At 37.7% G+C, this 16166-nt stretch overlaps 1 protein-coding gene across 3 annotated transcripts in view; it reads left to right on the top strand.

The window, feature by feature from the left end:
* The window catches only part of ttc12 (tetratricopeptide repeat domain 12), a 29297-nt gene that overhangs the window by 8398 nt on the left and 4733 nt on the right, over nucleotides 1-16166 (top strand). Inside the window, exons 1-17 of one of the 3 annotated variants that reach the window (XM_051398310.1) lie at nucleotides 194-497; nucleotides 972-1126; nucleotides 1385-1406; nucleotides 2519-2596; nucleotides 2714-2835; nucleotides 3237-3296; nucleotides 3773-3844; nucleotides 4294-4354; nucleotides 5143-5331; nucleotides 8078-8147; nucleotides 10199-10287; nucleotides 10751-10919; nucleotides 12443-12538; nucleotides 13790-13853; nucleotides 13963-14097; nucleotides 14287-14379; nucleotides 14731-14799. In XM_051398310.1, the coding sequence (XP_051254270.1) occupies nucleotides 443-497; nucleotides 972-1126; nucleotides 1385-1406; nucleotides 2519-2596; nucleotides 2714-2835; nucleotides 3237-3296; nucleotides 3773-3844; nucleotides 4294-4354; nucleotides 5143-5331; nucleotides 8078-8147; nucleotides 10199-10287; nucleotides 10751-10919; nucleotides 12443-12538; nucleotides 13790-13853; nucleotides 13963-14097; nucleotides 14287-14379; nucleotides 14731-14799 (1599 nt within the window). In that variant the 5' untranslated portion in view covers nucleotides 194-442. Of the gene's footprint in view, nucleotides 1-193; nucleotides 498-971; nucleotides 1127-1384; nucleotides 1407-2518; nucleotides 2597-2713; nucleotides 2836-3236; nucleotides 3297-3772; nucleotides 3845-4293; nucleotides 4355-5142; nucleotides 5332-8077; nucleotides 8148-10198; nucleotides 10288-10750; nucleotides 10920-12442; nucleotides 12539-13789; nucleotides 13854-13962; nucleotides 14098-14286; nucleotides 14380-14730; nucleotides 14800-16166 lie in introns of those variants that run through there. The other 2 variants (XM_051398308.1, XM_051398309.1) reach the window with 2 other exon arrangements.

Here is a 16166-nt window from a genome sequence, read left to right as displayed (position 1 = left end):
AATAACTTTTGTGAAGATCACAATCATGAAGAAACACAGCGCACTTATGGCAAAGTGATGAATAAGTGTTAAATGAAACACATGACATTTAGCAAACGGAGCAGTCGACAATTGAAATAAATGACAATGGGTAGCGTACATACAGGTATTGATGATATTTGTTATGGAAAGTTTAAAATTACAATTTCAAAAGGGAAACCATTCCCCTGACTTTTATTCTGCTATTACAATCTTTCAGGGAAGTACTGTCGCATAACGACAATTGTGTGCAAATTCAAGTTCCGAGCGGCACTGAAGGCATCACGTCACTATGGTAACTCAACGCTGAAACTTAAGACGGAAAAGTCGGCGTGAAGTAAATTTAAGTTAGCGTTTGCTAAGACTAAAATAGCACTAACGTTACATAGCGATAGCTTATTCAATAATAAACGCAGGCTGAAGCATGATGGACAATCTTGAAGAGTGGGGGAGCTTTTTGAAGAATGTTGACAACATAAGTGAGTAATATAATTAGTTGTGAACATTATTAACGCTATGTACCGCTAACTGACTGCTAGCTAAGTTAATAACGTTAGATAAAATGGCACTTTGGGCCAAACTGGAGCAAAACTAACGTTATAACATTTTTACTTTTTACTTTATTATATTAACTTATATTATTATAGCGTTAACCGAAAGTTTAGACATTAGCGACCTCTACCAAGTAACGCTATCTATCGCTATCTAACGTTATAACGTTATGTTAACGTTATATCTTAATGTCACCAACTCTATATGAGAAATATAAAATAACGTTACATACAAATAGGTTACAGTATGAAAAATATGTATGAATTGAAATAAGCAAAGTTGATACACAAAGTATATGAAATGTAACTAAGTTATATTTTACAACATAAGTGATTGTTATTGATCATGAACCTGTGAGCCGAGGCTGTAAACAGTGAAATATATCAATAATTGTTTCTTAGGTGAGATAGTGAAGGATCTGAAGTCTTCTGATGTCGAAGTCCAGCAAAAAGCAATGGAGAAAGCTGATTGCTACCTCGCTGCCTTGGATGAACCCTCCAGGACTAAAGTCAACAAGACTACAATCAACACAAACCCACCACTCCAGCCTTCCTTGGTAAAGACATGCACACAAAGTCACCCAAGTACAGTTGCACTCCTTCTGCCGCTCTCTGTCTGTCTGTCTCACTCAATCTGTGTGTCTTTCTGTCTTTGTCCTTCCAACACAGCACATACAGTGACACCTTGTTGTTGTTTTTTTCTACCTTGTTGCTTCTTGTCTTGTAAGAGGGGGCAAGCTGAACATTGCCTTGTAAACAGTGACTAGGAAGGTTTTTGTTTACATTCTTTTAATCGTTCTTTTTCTGGTTTACAGAGACCGCAGAATGAAAGTCCAGGTGAGCAGATTATTTGGTTGTCCTTTGCACTGAACAGAAACATTGTTTAAGCAGACGTATACAGTATGTACCTATTTTTATGTGGCTCCATAGAAGTTGAGTGCAGATGTGACATTCCCTGAGGTGCTTTTTAATCAACTGTGTCTGTTTAGCAGGTTGTTGACTCACCATGTGCAATAGTAGGAAGATAGATGTGGTACAAGGTGTGTCCTGAGCATTTCAATCACCCTCTACAATTTTAGTGTCACTTGCCTGCTCTGACTAGTTTAGACACCCCCATTTTTTGTGCTATTTTTGTCAATTTCATTCTCTTCACTCACTTATTAAACTGTCAGTATGTCATGGTGTCATGGTGAGCAGGGCACAGCTATGGATTAGATGATATGAATGGATTGGACATTACATTACATATGCTTTTGTTGGTCTGTTTGTTTACAGGCATCTTAATGCTTAGTGGCTAGGAGACTCGTAGCATTGACAGTTTAGGCCACCAAGACAATACACTATATAAATACTTGTACGTTCAAACATTAAACAACCAAGTAGGAGCCAGCTCTAGGTTATCGTGCAGTACATTTATAACGTATACAACTTTTTTCATGATATGTATCTTGTATACACATAATTTTAGTCTTACCCTTGAATGTGGTATTCCATATAAAAGAACATTTCAAATCAACACTTTTTTTCAATTCTTCTGGGGGTAAAACACCTTTCACACCTCTGTGTGAAACCACTAATATTAAAGTTGACACGTCATACACTCAATTCACAAAATGAGGAAGAAAAAGTAATTCTGTGCTTGAGGCTGAGGAGACTGATATTTATTACATTGGACTTAGAGTAATACCCTTTCTGTCTTTGCAAGAACATTTTTAGCATTAACAATAACACAATGTAAGAACCCTGTGGAATTTTAATAGTCACAAAAAATGATTTTCAAAACTTGGTTTAGAAATTTTTAATCTGACCTCAGTGATTGATAAACAAGAGGTGCCTTAAAGTGAAAATTAGGATGAAATATGAAGTATTTCCTACTGACAAATATCTCTACAGTTCCCTCCTTCTCCATTAAAGCACTGATACTCAAAGGTTTTTCTTCTTTTAACCAGAGAATTTCATGAAGATTATGGAACGAGATGCTGAAGGCAGGAGAGTAAGAAGGATTGTACAAGAGAAAAAGGCAACTGGTGTGTAATTCTCCGTTCCTTAAAGATGCGCTTGGAAATGAACAGTTTGTGCTACTTCCTGCTCTGTTTGGCTATCAATGCAGCCATTTAAATGTTGCACTGTTTGTGTCACTGCAGCACTCAAAGACAAGGGGAATGAAGCTTACGCCCAAGAAGACTATGAAACTGCTGTGAAGTACTACAGTGATGGCTTGGCTGAACTACGGGACATGCAGCCATTGTACACCAACCGAGCACAAGTGAATATCTTTAACCTATGTTTTTTCCTCTTTCAAATGTTTTACAATGAAAACAGAAATTGTGTTTTGTAGGAGAAGTTTTGTTATTTTAATTGAGTTGTTTCAAGAGTCCCTCAGAAGAAATCAAGAAGAAACTTTCGATTTCACAGGTCTCAAGGCAACCTGAGGCTTGCCAGCTATGTATTCTAGTTTTAGTGTGATTATGGTCACATGCAATTAGGTTGTAGATTCAATATAATCTCATCCAGAGACCCAGCATCTTAAAAGTCTGTTCTGCGGTATATTAATAACCAAACATCTACACAGCACTTATCACATTATTTACTCTTTGAACATTTATTTATTTTTTTGTCTGTTTTTGATGCCGAGTTACCACCTATCCAATGCTTAAATCTGCTTAGGCCTACATGAAGCTGGGAAAGTACAAGGAAGCCATCAGTGACTGTGAATGGGCTCTGAAGGTAAGGCCTGTCTAGAAACTGGTGTCAGTCAGTTGCTACCCCTTTTCTTATAGTGTCATCTGAGGAGTTATGTTTGATGGGAAAATGGGCTGTGCTGCACTCAAACAACAGTAATAGATGCACGATGCAGGTAATTAAAATATTCCCACAGGAGAACATTGTGCTTGAAAAAGTGGACAAAAAATGAATAGTGTTTATGCATTCCTTCCAATTTGGTAGTTTGTTTGGAGTGACGTTTTGTCAATGCAAGTTTACAGTGAAAAAGGCTAACTCTAGTTTTGAATGATAAATATGCTCTAAAGCAACCAAATTTTCTGTAATCATATCACTGTATGCATACCAAGATTTCTGGAGTAGTGTGTCTCTGAAGTTCATACTGAGCATTTCTCTCTTACTGTGCTCATGTTATCAGTGCAGAAATATTCACCATTATGTAGATGTGCTGTACACTCCCATGATCATTTTGTCTCTATCAGTGTAATGAGAGGTGCATAAAGGCTAACCTACACATGGGGAAAGCATATCTGGCATTGAAGAAATATAATGAGGTCAGTATAATTACATCTATTTACACTTTTTTTTTTTTTTACACATTGCTCTTGTATACAAAAAGCACTACACTTAGCATTTAATCTAACTACAGCAGAAATATGGTTATATAATTATAATAATAATTAATAATAATTGCATGCCTGGAATAGAGAGCACATTTAATACGATTCTGAAGTAAGTTTGAGCACATAGCATGTAGGTAGTCCTAGCCTCACAGCAATCGTATGTAAAATCGGTTTATTTCAGTCCATTCTTTGTGAAATAGGTTGAAATGTAACATTGATGTCTGGTAAAAATCTTTTCTATATACTACACTCTTGTGCTCAGATACTGTAGTCTTTTGCAGAAGCTGGAATCATTGATTTCCACGGCTCCAAAAAGAGACCCGTAAAGCACATCATATAAGCAGTGATGAACCAAATCTCTTTCTCTTTCTATATTTCAGTCCAGAAACTGCTTTGAAAAGATAGTGGAAATTGAACCTGGGAGAAAGAAGATGATGAAAGGTAGTCACATTATTGTTTTTCAGAGATTAGGTTTGGAAAACTTTAATGTATTTAAGTCCTTTCGTGATAATTACCCTTATTGGCCATTGATCAGGACCGCGTACGAAGATTTGGGACACATCCATGTTTTTTTCTGATGTGAGATATAAGATTATTATTTAATTAATCATTTATACATTGTTGAGAATAGTCTTGCCAAAAATGCCCCAAATTAAAGTTAGACTGAAGCCCATCAAAAGTATAGAGGAGGCTCTGCTCACAGTTGAGCCAGCTGGGCGTGTGGGCGGGACCTGGATACTGCAGTGCCAACCCCGATCACTACTGTGCAGACTGAGACTCAAAATGGTGAAAAATAGGAAGCGGCCATATCCAAGATATTTTGGCTTAATTTTTGTACAGTGGGAGGAAATGAAGAAAACCTAAAGCTTAATGTCACTCTGATGTTGTCCAGCCAAAAAATACATAGTAAATAGTGCTATAATTTTAAATCTAAATTTACAAATACCTTTGAAAATTGTTCATTCAGCTTAAAAAAATCATGACCTATATTGCTGTAGTATTACATTTCTAATACATGGGCAACAGACCTACTTCTATAAAGTATATGTTTAAGGCAATAGGGGGGTGGGGTGGTCATCTCAGGTTGGCTGTTGCACTATAGGACACTTTAAGTTTGCTCTTTTCTGTGACAATGTTACTAGCATTACTATTATGGAATAACTTTCTGTCAGATCACAGTCTACTTTTTCTTCTTCACCCTTTTAATCTCCTTTGTTTTCTCCATGCAGGATACCTGACCCAGGTAGATTTGGAAGAGGAGAGAGAAAGTCAGGAGGTGAATGCGATGCAAGAGTTTGACAAGGGAGATGGGAAGGCCACAACAGTGCCCCAGCTGCTGGAGAAGCTGTCAAGGCCCAGCCAGATGTCTTTCTATTACTGTGGAGGATTTGAGATTCTGTCACAAGCAGTTACTGACTGTGAGTGTTATTTTGGGACAAGCTTTGCACAATTATCTTTCTCCTCTAATCTCTTTGTGTCCACTCTTGCCTCAATAACCTGCTTCACTGGTCCACCTATTTCCCGGTTCTATGGTTAAAATCGCCTTCAGGCCAGGAAGGTTAAGAAGACTTGGAGGAGAAAAAGAGAGTTTGTACAGTACTTAAGTACTCAGTGAACTTCTTAGCCAGGTGAAAGGTGAAAAAACAAATTGTTTTTTGTCTTGCTATATGACAACGGAAGAGAGGGAAAACCTCACACTGTCCATCACTGATATCTCTTCATGCTCCATTTGCTTGTCACAGTGAGCAAATTTCCAATATAGACTATAATGCCACACTGGAGGAGTCAAACCTCAGTGCTGCCACTGAGCAGAGGATAGGTATATATACCATAACACTGTGTAACACTATAAGATGACACTTGGAACTGCTGCATAAAAAATACCATGCAGAACAATTTTCTTCACATTGTTTACTCTTTTGCAATGCTGGGTGATCCAATGCTAGTATGATTTAATTTGTGATCTATTTATGATCATCTCAATTAAAAGAATCAGATGTTCCCTTGGTATATAAATGATGAAGTAATTTGCTTGCTGAACTGCTGAGTGTGCTGTTCCCAGCCAGCAGTGTCAACTGTTCCATGAGTTAAGAAATGTTGAAACTAACAATCACGACTATTAAGATATTGTAATAGAATTTATTGTAGGTACAGGGTTGCGTAGGCAATGCTAATTGTATTTAGTGTACAGCAGATATATGGGTTATTATGGGTTGACAGCAAAAACACTATTAAGCCTTCTGGAACTGTTTTGGGTACAATTTAATGAAACACCTGTGATAGCAGGTGTCTATTCCATAACCTCAGTGGCATAACTGCACTCAACCCTGTCAGATTTAGAGTAGGTAGCTAGTGAATGGTGGTACCTGTCTGTTAGCTTTATAGATTTATGACAGCCTAGTCTGAGGTCTTCTCGATGGACAGGGGCTCTGGAATATGCCAGAGATTATCATTGCTTATATATATTTCAGAACAAGAGTGAGTTGTTGTCAGGAAACCCAGAAATTCTTGCAACGTTCCCTGATCAAGAAAAAAAACCTCATAAAACTTAAACAAGAGCATTGATTCACACAACTGCTCATAAAGGTACCAGTAAAGAGAAGAGACAACAAATCCTATACTGCAACATGATGGGACAAATCATATTCTATTAGACCTTTTTCAAAGCAGCCATTTTGACATGTAATAGTAGGGTAACCATAGGGGTCCATGCACAATAGCAGCACCCTGACTGGCTACTGTGGTCTATTGTTCTAGCTTAGTTCTAGCTAGAGGTGTCAATCTTCAAAGATCTGTCAACGATTCGCTGCACCTCGATGCATCTCAATATACCACAGCCTCAGTTTTCTGGACTGAACTGAACTCCCTTTTTATTTAGAAAATGCTTTTAAAAGTGCAAGAAAGCAACACTGCAACGTAATACCTTAACAACCAGCTGAAGCAGGATAATCAGCGTTAGTAGGCTCTGATTTTTTTGTAGGCTTCAAAGTCCCAATTATAATGTGTCACTACAATGATGCAAAATCTTCCTTATCTGCATCGCAGTGCATCTTAGAATTGAGAAATGTCCACACTCTTGTTCTAGCACAGTTCTTGTTGCTTCAGATGGGTTATAGAATAATCGAGCCAAACAGGCTACATAGGAACATTTCCTCATGACCATTATTTTTTCTCAACATGAAAAACAGAAAAAAACTTGTGCTGGGACAAAATGTTTCACTGCATGCACCCATTTCATAATGATGGCATCAGTTAAATTAACTGATATTTGTTTACCAATTCCTCTACTGTATGAAAAAGGGCCATTGTGGACAAGCAGCAGCTGCTCTCCACCAGGTTGTTCACCCCTCCTCTGTCAACTGCTGATATTTTTGTAAATGTTTTTGACCCAAGAAATGACTTTGAAACTCCACACCTCTAATATAACTGTTTTTAGCTATTGCCAAAAGGCAGAAATTGCTACTACTGTAACACAGCACTAGTGGTACAATTCATCAAGGTCAATGGCCCTCTCAGGAGTATTTATTTAGTTTTATTTCAGATTAGAAATAAGTGGTTATTGTGTATTTCTGACATGATTCACCCCATTGCTGTTCTCATGCATGCCTTGTATAACTTCAGGTATTTTGACCACACAGCCAAGGCTGATGGAATTGGATGGAGTGAAGCTTGAAGCTTGTTGTTCAGCAAACACAACTTTTAACCTGTATTCACTATTTGTAGTATTTTGTACTGGCTACCCACTGCAGAATAACAAACATTTCTTATCCAATCTTTCTTTTTTCTTCATTTAGATGAATAAAAAGTGTACTGTCAAATGATATAATGCCTGTCTCACAGTGTCATTCAACAGAAAAGGGCAAAACTTACATAACTCACAACTGAAAGGATCTCAGCAGGGCTGACATTACAAGTTTTCTCCCCTAAAAGTACCCTCTCACTGCTCTGCTCTACTTTCTGTATAAAATAGACCATTCCTCACTGTGCATTACGCTCTCAACATATTATTTATCCTTTACTCTCGTGCCCTTGACTGTAAACCAGTGAACAATACGAGCTAAACTGAAAGAGAGAGGTGTTGTGTTTCTCTAAAACCTCCAGGCTACTTGGTGATGATATGTAGTTTTCTGTCTTCTTACACTATCTACTGTTCTCTTCTAACAGGTACAGGCCAGACCCTTTTCAGGCTGAACAATGGCTTTAGTATCGTCAGCAGCAATGACATGGTGAGGAGGTAAGGAGACCAGAGAGAGAGGTAGCTGTCAGCCCTCAGTGGTGCATTGACAGATGGACCCAGGGACAGGGGCATACAGAGACAATGATGGCCTAAACTAGAGAGATCATTCTCCTCCCTCGCCCCCTCTCTCTCACTCTCTCTCCCTCTCTGGTTGTTTGTGTGATAGCCCAAAAAGGAAAAGATGATCACACTGAAGATTGAGATGAGCACTGAAATGAGCGAAGGCCCTGTGTTTTGTCCCAGAGAGAGGGGGTGTTTTGTACAAGATACAAATTATGAGTCCTGCATGTCAGATCAGTAAGGTTATTATTAACTTGTCACTTACTTCCTATGTTGTCCATTGTTAGTGCTGTCATTATTCAAGTTAGAACACAGTGTCTGGAAAGTGGAGAGTGCAAATAAATGGCACTCTGAGCTTGGTGAAAATAGCCAATAAGGATACTGCTGTGAGCCAGATACAAACAACTAAAACCTATGTGAGTCATGTAGCAAAGAAGGCCAGTACATTGTTGGATGTCCTGATCACAATCTGAGTTCACATGCTCTTGGCACTGCTACAAAAAGCCTAAATTATATTTTTAAGATATAAAGTGGAAAAAGGTATGAACAAAAAGGTGCTACTTTGTATTGAGCCTACAGGTTTCCAAAACAGAAACACTTTTTGGTTAAGGAAAAAAAGTGTGTTGAGATGGCTATACATATATATATTCAATTCAATTCAACTCAAATTCAATTCAATTCTTAAAAACGTGTAACAGAAATAAGGATAAGAAACCAGGCTATAACCTTCAGTCAGCAGTTTCAAGCTTCTGCAGGGCAGACACAACAGTGATACATCAGTGGCAATCACCTTAGTAGGATGACAGATGACTTCTCAAGTAACGTGACTGATGGCTAAGTGACTTTGTTACACACGGTACCTACATCAAATGTAGATAAATGGAAGGGCAAACTGCATTACGATGTTTAAGTATAGTATCAGTACCAGTACATACTGTATGGACACAAAACATTTTTATGCTAATTGCACTTTATTTTATTTATACATCTGTATTAAAATAAAGTCTTCATTCAGTGTCTTTTGGCACCTAAAAATCAGGGCCTTGCTGCTGCTGCAGCAGAATTCCTTAATATATTTTTCAGTCAGAGACTTCAGTAGAGTCAGTTATTTATTGACTTACCCATTGTGATGTCATCATATTTTAAGGGGGTGGTGAAGCCTTGAGTAGTGTAGTAGTGGTGTTGGTGATGGATAACGATGCTTCTGGTGAGCTCATACCTGGGCGCTGGAAATGATAAAAATGGAGGTGAATGGGGCGGAGAAAGGTTGTGACAATTTGCACTGAAATGACAGCTGACAGCAACAGAGAGGAAAACAGATTTTATGTACCAGTGTGTAGGAGGAACTACCAAGTAACTATCTAGTAATAGCATTTGGTTTGTCCAGGTTCTGGGCTACTGTAGAAACAGGGTGTTTTCATCATGGCATCTCCCTCTGTAGATGAAAATGGCTCATTTTAAGGTAGCGAGAACACTAGGATTCTTATTTTCAGGTTATTATACACTAATGAAAACATTTGCATGAATATTTATTCCATTACTACCAATCAATCCTCTTAAATGTTACACACTGGACCTTTTAAATTTGATGGCAAAGATATGATTGGCTGGTTGGTTAACTAAATGAGCCCCTAATCAGCTGAGGAAGCAGGAAAAGAGAGAGAGAGAGAGAGAGAGAGAGAGAGAGAGAGAGAGAGAGAGAGATAGTCTCTTTCTCTTGTGAATTGTGTTGAATTGCTACCTCTGTCTGGTATTATTAAGTAATATTTGACCATAAAGTAAATATTGGACACTTGTCATGTGTTATTTTTTTGTTTTTGTTTTTGTAGTTTTAATTTTGTTTCCATCTTTTGTTGTGTTGCTATACATTTTTATTGGCATACTCTTGTATAAAAAACACTTTCATTATTTGACAGTAATATTTCAATTTAATTTGTATCATGTCATTTAGAGGAGGACTCAGCTTTGATCACTGCGTTTCTCCACAGTTGCCTCTTGCAGAAAACAATGGATCCAGACAGCCTGGAGTTGTGTGTGTCTGTTCTGAAATTATGGAGGGTTATTTGCTGTGGAAATGGTATGTAGATAATTGAATTACATTTAATTTTCTGTCTTTATCCATGTAGCAATTTGCTCTCACTGGGTTAGCAGGGAATAGACGAAAAAATGAAATGATTGAGATACTAATATAATTCTCTATTATGGCATTGTGTCCTTACTGCACAGCTTGTCAATGTGATTCTCAAGCTTCTCTTTTGTAAGGCCTTTATTTGTCTTTGAATCTGACAAGCTATGTGGGCTTCAGCAAATAAACAGTTTATGCCAACTGTGATAATTTGTTTACACAGCTATTCACAATGTGTGTACATATATGTGTACTATATAGACAACAAAGCATATTTTCAGTATCAACACATATATAGCAACTTAATTTTTGTGAAAATTGAGTTTGTCGACTAGGTTGCTGTTCTTTGGGAATGCAACAGGGTACTGTGCCCAGTGAACTCTTTATATTTAACCAGTTTTTCTTTTACTTTTAGATGAAAACCAAAAGATGTTGATGACATGCCCAATCAGCAGGCAGTCCATCGTTCACTTGGTAACATCAGAGCATGTTGCAGTACGGAAAGAATGCCTGGCATTACTATGTTTGTACTCACAGACGCCACATGGCAGATATTTGGCCATTGACAACTTGAATGTGCACATGTAAGATAAGATAAGATAAGATTCCTGTATTTGTCCCACAATGGGGAAATTCCAATGTTACAGCAGCAAAGTGGATAGAGAAAAAGCAGTATATTAAAAAAAACAGTAAGAGTAGGAAAATAATAAATAAAAAATAAAAACACTATGTACAAGAGAAAAAAAACAGTAAGAATCCACAAACAACAGATAACACAAATAGTAGCAGCAGCAGCAGTTGCACATGGGCAATAGATTGCACAGTAAATATGGAATGGTATTGCACAGTAATTATTGCACATTGTTATTATATATAAATATTATATATATTATATATAAACGGGGGGGGGTCTACTGGGAGCAGTGCTGATTGTTAAACAGTAGGAAGGAAGTATCTACGATATCTCTCCTTCACACATTTGAGGTGAAGGAGTCTGTCGCTGAAAGACATTTCTTTATGTTTTCATCAAACAACTGGTGACAGCTAGCAACTAGAATATAGACAGAGATCTTAGGCTTACTGTATGTTCTCTTAAGTATAACACTTTTTATCTCCTCCCATTCCGAGTAGGTATCGAAATGGTTTTGCAGACCTTTCACACTGTTCCCCTTAAAGGTGCAATATGTAACAATTATAGTTTAAAACAAAAAAAAATCAACGATAATTATCAAAAGAATGTGAAGAAATTACAGTTTTGACGTTATGTCAAAGATGTCTATATATTGTGCCGCAGAGATATATTTTTACCTCAAGAGGCCATAGTGAGTCACTGTAGGGTCCAGTCTGCCCTCTGTCTTGGTTTGCCCACCATTTGTCATCCTCAAAGTCAGAATCTTGATCAGAGCTTTCTGTAAATCACCTTGGTACTTAGCTGTGTTCAGTGGGAGGCTGGTGAGCCTGGTTTTGTTGGAAATGAAAAAAACGTCTTCCTGCCATTCCAAAGCTTCTGTGCTAGCAGATCACTCACCTGGTGCTCCGAGCTCTCAGTCTGGGAAGTGACAGCGAGCTAATATGCCTGGTAACTACATGTCTAACTGAGCTAACTATGCCACTACCTATTTGTTTGGAGTATGAATTCAACGGGTGGTCAATTCTTACATATTGCACCTTTAATGGAATCACTGGAGAGACTTTAGGTCAACCCTGGGCCATATGTTTAATATTGCCAGTCCAATTGTCACGTCCATTTAATGAGATTTAAATAAATGTTGTCATCATTATCATTATCATTATATCATTGCTCTGGGACATATTTTAAAAATGACATCGAAAAGCCCAAGTGATTATTTATTATCCGTGTGTCTGATAATATCTCAACTGCAGCTGATTGGATTTTCTGACAATAGTATTTCTCCAGTATGCCAAACTTACTGGTCTAAAGGTAGACAGCAACATTTTCTGGGTACAAAATATTCACTGATATTTTGATGATATTCATTAAGAAGCAAAATCATTGCTTCTCTTTTGTTTGTATTCCTCTCACTCTTTCCCTGCTATTCCCTTCTCTCTTTCTTTATCCTGCTCTACTCTTAATCTGGACCTAAAGGTTAGTGAGGAACCTCATGGCGTGCCTCACAAATCCGCAGCAGCAGCAGGAGTACACAGCGGTCAACATTCTGGAGAACTTTGCAGCCCAAAACAAGTAATATTGATACACAGCGAACAAAAACACATCCTAGAAAATGATTAATGTTATTTTTAGACAAGGACATACAGATTTTAAGATACTCTCCAGAGTTCAGATTATGACCCACCGAACTGTATATCACCCTCCCTCACATCATATGCATGTTCCATATATTAAATGCATTTAAAAATCCCTCGTCACATCATGTCAGGAAGGGTCCCCATGAGAAATGGAAAGTGTGGCATCTTTAATAATTCAACATGTGCTATCCAAGTGTTAATGTCACTTAAAGGCAAAAGGCTGTTCTCAACCTGTTTTCCTCTCTGATGCCTCATGAAAATAGACATGAAAGCACAACCCTGGCTCTCAAACACAGCTGGAAATAAGTCAGGTGTCAAGCAGTGATTTTCTTTGTCTATAGCTCAAAGAGAGTTACTAAACAAAAATGTGTTATATCCTACAGAGTTTCTCTTCATTGTCGAAGCTCAGCTGGTCAGTGTTGGGCTTTTGTGAATATGTTTCACATATGTTTTGGAAGTAAAAATTAAATACACAACCAGTCCAAATTGATTCTACATATTACAAATCTCTCCTAGTAAAACATTTACATAATGTATATGCGTTAGCACATTTGCATTTATGTATATTACACTATGTTGTAAAATTGATTTGCGATGCTAATTATCCTTTATGAGTAGGATAATTAGTGTATTTTGGGAAGTACAAGACTGTATAGGTCTACAGTGGTGTTTTATGCACTAGGAACTAATTTTCTCACCTTTTGCTAAGTTGGAGTTGCTGTTTTGCCTTCCTGTGTGATGCTGGATTGTAAAGAACTTATAAAAAAGGATTAAACTTTTACGCACTCCATCTCTGACGGCTGTGGCTCAGAGGCAGAGCGGGTCGTCTACTAATTTGGAAGGTTGTTGGTTCGAGCCCCTGCTCCTCCCGCCACGTGTTGAAGTACCCTTGAGCAAGATACTGAACCCCGAATTGTTCCGGATGCTGTGCATTGGTGTGTGAATGTGTATGAATGCGTTAGTTCTTTGCCATCCCTGAGTGAATGTGTGTGAAAAGGGCGAATGTGGCACGTAGTGTAAAAGTGCTTTGGGTGGTCGGAAGACTAGAAAGGCGCAATGAAGCATTTGATGTTATATGTGCTACTTCTGTTTAATAGTGGAAGACCTTCAAACATTAATACAAACATACCCATATACATAAAAGGTCTCTCTTATATGTACCAAATATTTTCATATTTTCTTACAGGTTTCGTATTCAGTTAAGGAATGTGTTGACAGACTCTGTCATTGCACCATTTACAAGAATACTGGTAAGATTTGTAGATACAAAGTTTCATATCAGTAAACAGTATCCACTGAATATGCATACATGAGTGTGTGTCTGGACAGTTGTGCACATCTGTTTGCTTCATTTTTCAGAGCAATATCAGCAAGTCCAATCGGCAGGTCCTTCCATCACTGATATTTGCTGTTGGCTGTCTGGCTCAAGATGACGTCATCCGTCACAATTTTGCTCATGATTCTGAATGTTGGAAAACCTTTGTGGTTGCCATTGTTAGTACCACCATAAGACTGGACTCTTTGCATAGAAAGACAAATCACTTGTCCATTTAAGTGAATTTAGATACACACACAAAATAAAAAATCTCAGTACGGTTGAATCACACAATTAGACAATATAAATAGTTAAGCTGTTTTTTAAATTGGCTGTTTATTTATGGTAGAATGTGTTGGTCCTTGCAGAAGCAGTGCTGTGCATGTGAATACAGAGAGGTCCTTTACCCAATGCTTGGTTTGATCATGAACCTTTCAACTGTCACCTCTCCTGTTATTCAGGTAAGACAAGAGAAGTGTAATATTTGTAGATGTGTGATATTTATTTTGTGTGATATCCCTAGTTGTCTTAATAGTGGGCACTGTACTAATTGACTTTATAATGATACTGTATCATAGATAAGGTTGAGCTGAACTGTCTTTTAATGTGTCTTGAAAAAGTTCACTCCAAACCACTGAAATTCAATAGCTAAAAATATACTTGATTGTAAAAGAATATATTAAAAGCCAGTGGACAATGGGAGCCGAGGGGGCATTTGTGTGAACTGCGATGTGTGACCTAATCAGTCACCTAATCAGAGGTGAAATGTATGTGAAAATTGGTTTAGCCACTTGTCCATCTCCTTTATGTAGGAGCATGCTGTTTCACTCTGTGACTGCTGCCTGGGCCTGCTGAGGGATAGTGATGGAGGAGTCATAACTGTGAGTGAACCTAACTTTAGCACTACACTATAAGGAGGGTTTTAAAAAAAGATTATTATAGTAGGACTAGGAAACCCTAACCCATTATACATGTAGTTGTAGTTGTAGTAGTGGGTTGTATTACTGTGTTGAAAAGTTTTCGTACTTAGAGACTTTTACGGTTGTTGAAGGAGTTTTTCTTTTTTTGTTTTCCAAACTTGCGTACATCCTATAAAGCATAAAACCATCCTTTTAGGTAACTAGATGAAAATAAAAGACATTTGTCTTTGGTAATGGGCCATTTCAAGGGCTTGTGAGCTCACTGGCAATGTGCCCCAAAAGGTGGTAACAGGAATCCACAATGTTCCGAGGATCCTGTATATGTGTCATTACAGTTGATTAAAACTCCAGCTCCAGGTGCTGTTGTCTGTGCTAATGGCTGTTATAGCAGTTTCACACTGCCTATGCAATGCCCTCAGAGTCCCACACTTCCAACCATCTGTCTCTTTACTCTGTTTTAGAGCTCATTCACTGCCTGGCTGGCACTTTTTCTTCCTTGTCACCTAGTGTCAACATCTTTTTTTAAATAATTCCCTCAATCTTTTTCTCTGCTGTGTTCTCTTTTCTTGTTTTGTACCTTACTTTCTCTTTAATATATGATAATAACAGACACACACAAACACACACACACACACACACACACACACACACACACACACACACACACACACACACACACACACACACAAAACAGTGTGATTAACTTAAAAAGTTGTTTTTTTGGAAACAAAAATAACAGACATTAAACAATGTTAATTATCTCATATTCATCTCGTATTCTGTGGCCTCTTAGTTCCAATTTCCTGAAATAATATCTGGGTCTTTAGTTAACTTTGTCTTACATTAATAGGTACTATTATGTGCCCTAGACTTACAAATAATTCTCTCAGATTACTAATTTGTGCAATTTGTAAATATAGTTATTTTGTCACCTTTATTGGGTAATTCATACCCTGAAATGACTAAACAGCGCCCTCAAATCAGTCTATGTAATAATAATTAAATGTGTGATTCAACAGATCCAGTCTGCAAGAGTGCCCATGTGTGATCTTTTTCTAATTCCCATTTGCTCATCTTTTCTTTTTATTATCCTGTCCTTGAAAGTGTCGCTATAATTTCATGTTCACTCACAACATGTTTCCTGGCAACTCTCTCACCATCTTTACATTCAACTTTTGGTACTTTGTTGCTGCAAACACACTCCATAACAACCTACTGATTTCATGTCTTGAAACAGCAGTTTTCTGTTTTCCAATTCTCCACCTTTTTATCAACCACACTTTCCCATTCACTTTGTCTCCAGTAGTTCTCTCTGCAAGCAGTTTTCT

This window comes from Dicentrarchus labrax, unplaced genomic scaffold, assembly GCF_905237075.1.
Source record: "Dicentrarchus labrax unplaced genomic scaffold, dlabrax2021, whole genome shotgun sequence".
NCBI classification, from domain to species: domain Eukaryota; kingdom Metazoa; phylum Chordata; class Actinopteri; family Moronidae; genus Dicentrarchus; species Dicentrarchus labrax.
Note: the sequence above shows the minus strand (reverse complement) of the source record. Positions and strands in the feature narration are given on the sequence as shown.